General features: G+C 57.7%; 1 protein-coding gene across 1 annotated transcript; it reads right to left on the bottom strand.

Moving 5' to 3' along the window:
• Positions 1 to 6: 6 nt before the first annotated feature.
• BMP4 (bone morphogenetic protein 4) lies at positions 7 to 920 on the bottom strand (the record flags this gene model as incomplete). The annotated part of the gene is made up of 1 exon (XM_019502652.1): positions 7 to 920. A coding segment is annotated over one exon (912 nt), but the record flags the coding sequence as incomplete, so codon positions are not given.
• Between the last annotated feature and the right edge of the window lie 573 nt (positions 921 to 1,493).

Genomic DNA, 1,493 nt, shown 5'->3' with positions numbered 1-1,493 from the left:
CGAGGGGGTCAGCGGCACCCGCACCCCTCCACCACCATCTCCTGGTAGTTTTTCAGGACCACTTTGTCATACTCATCTAGGTAGAGCATGGAGATGGCGCTGAGCTCGGTGGGCACGCAGCACGCCTTGGGGATGCTGGCGTTGACGGAGTTGACCAGGGTCTGCACGATGGCGTGGTTGGTGGAGTTCAGGTGGTCGGCCAGAGGGAAGGGGCAGTCCCCGTGGCAGTAAAAGGCCTGGTACCCAGGCGGGGCCACGATCCAGTCGTTCCAGCCCACGTCACTGAAATCCACATAGAGCGCGTGGCGCCGGCAGTTCTTTTTGTTCTTGCGGGGCCGCTGGTGCTTGGGGCTGCGCTTGGCTCTCCGCACCAGTGCATGGCCCTTGCCATCGTGGCTGAAAGTCACCAGCAGGGGCCGCAGCTGAGCCCAGTCCCCGTCCCCTTGAGGTAAAGATCGGCTAATCCTGACGTGTTTGCCCTGATGCGCGGGCGTCTGGCCGAGGTGGACCACCTCCACCGCCAGGCCGTGGTTGGGCTGCTTGTCCTTGGTCCACCGGATGACGGCGGGGCTCACGTCGAAGCTCTCCCACCGCGTCTCGTTGTGATGCACCAGCCGCGTGTCCAGTAGTCTCGTGATCATTTGCCCCCGCTCCTCGGAGAGGGGCTTCATGACTTCATAAACGTTGATGCGGTGGAAGCCCCTCTCCCAGGCGGGGCTCTGCTCCCGGACCTGCTCCCGGTACAGCCTCAGCTCCGCCGAAGACACCACTTCGTTGTCAGGCACGCTGCTGAGGTTGAAGACGAAGCGAAGGCGGGGGGCGGCGCTGGGCCCAGACAGGTTCTCCAAATGCTCTGGGGGGGGCAGGGGAAAAGCAAGGTGGGCAAGAGAGCAAAGCACGTAAACCTCTGGGCATCCAGATCAAATCTCCCAAGTCAAAAAAATACAAAATCGCCCAGCCACTTGGGCTCTGAGCCTTGCTGGCTGAGAGCTACGGTTTACCCCCCACGCCCAGAAAACTGCATTGCCAAAGACCCAGGGTAGTAACATCCACCCCACCCCACCCCGTCCTGCCCGGACATACACACAGACACAAGACACACGTGCACAACTCACTCCTGCCTCCAAAACCCTCGTTAGCAGCAGTGGACCCTGCTGCTTAGCTTCTCAAGCAGCTCAGTTTTAAAGTTTTTTTGGAAACTGTTCTCCACCCCGCCCCCCCATAAGGATCTCTCTCAAAGGCTGTGCCATCACGGCAGGGAGGAGAGAGAAAACCCCACAGAGCGCTGCCTTGTTGAACCCATTACTGGAGGGGGGAAGAAAGTAAGTTTGAAGTCCGTAATGATGCTGGCGGATTAATAACGCAGATTTACTTTGGAAAAGAAACATCCGCTAGGAAACATTTGGATTGGATTACAAGGCCCCATTGAACCAACCTTACAAACGCGCAGCTGTAAGGATTACATTCAAGTCCTGATTTTTTTTTTTTTTTTT

The sequence above is a fragment of the Gavialis gangeticus genome, unplaced genomic scaffold (assembly GCF_001723915.1).
Source record: "Gavialis gangeticus isolate Ggan-Ray unplaced genomic scaffold, GavGan_comp1, whole genome shotgun sequence".
Classification (NCBI taxonomy): domain Eukaryota; kingdom Metazoa; phylum Chordata; order Crocodylia; family Gavialidae; genus Gavialis; species Gavialis gangeticus.
Note: the sequence above shows the minus strand (reverse complement) of the source record. Positions and strands in the feature narration are given on the sequence as shown.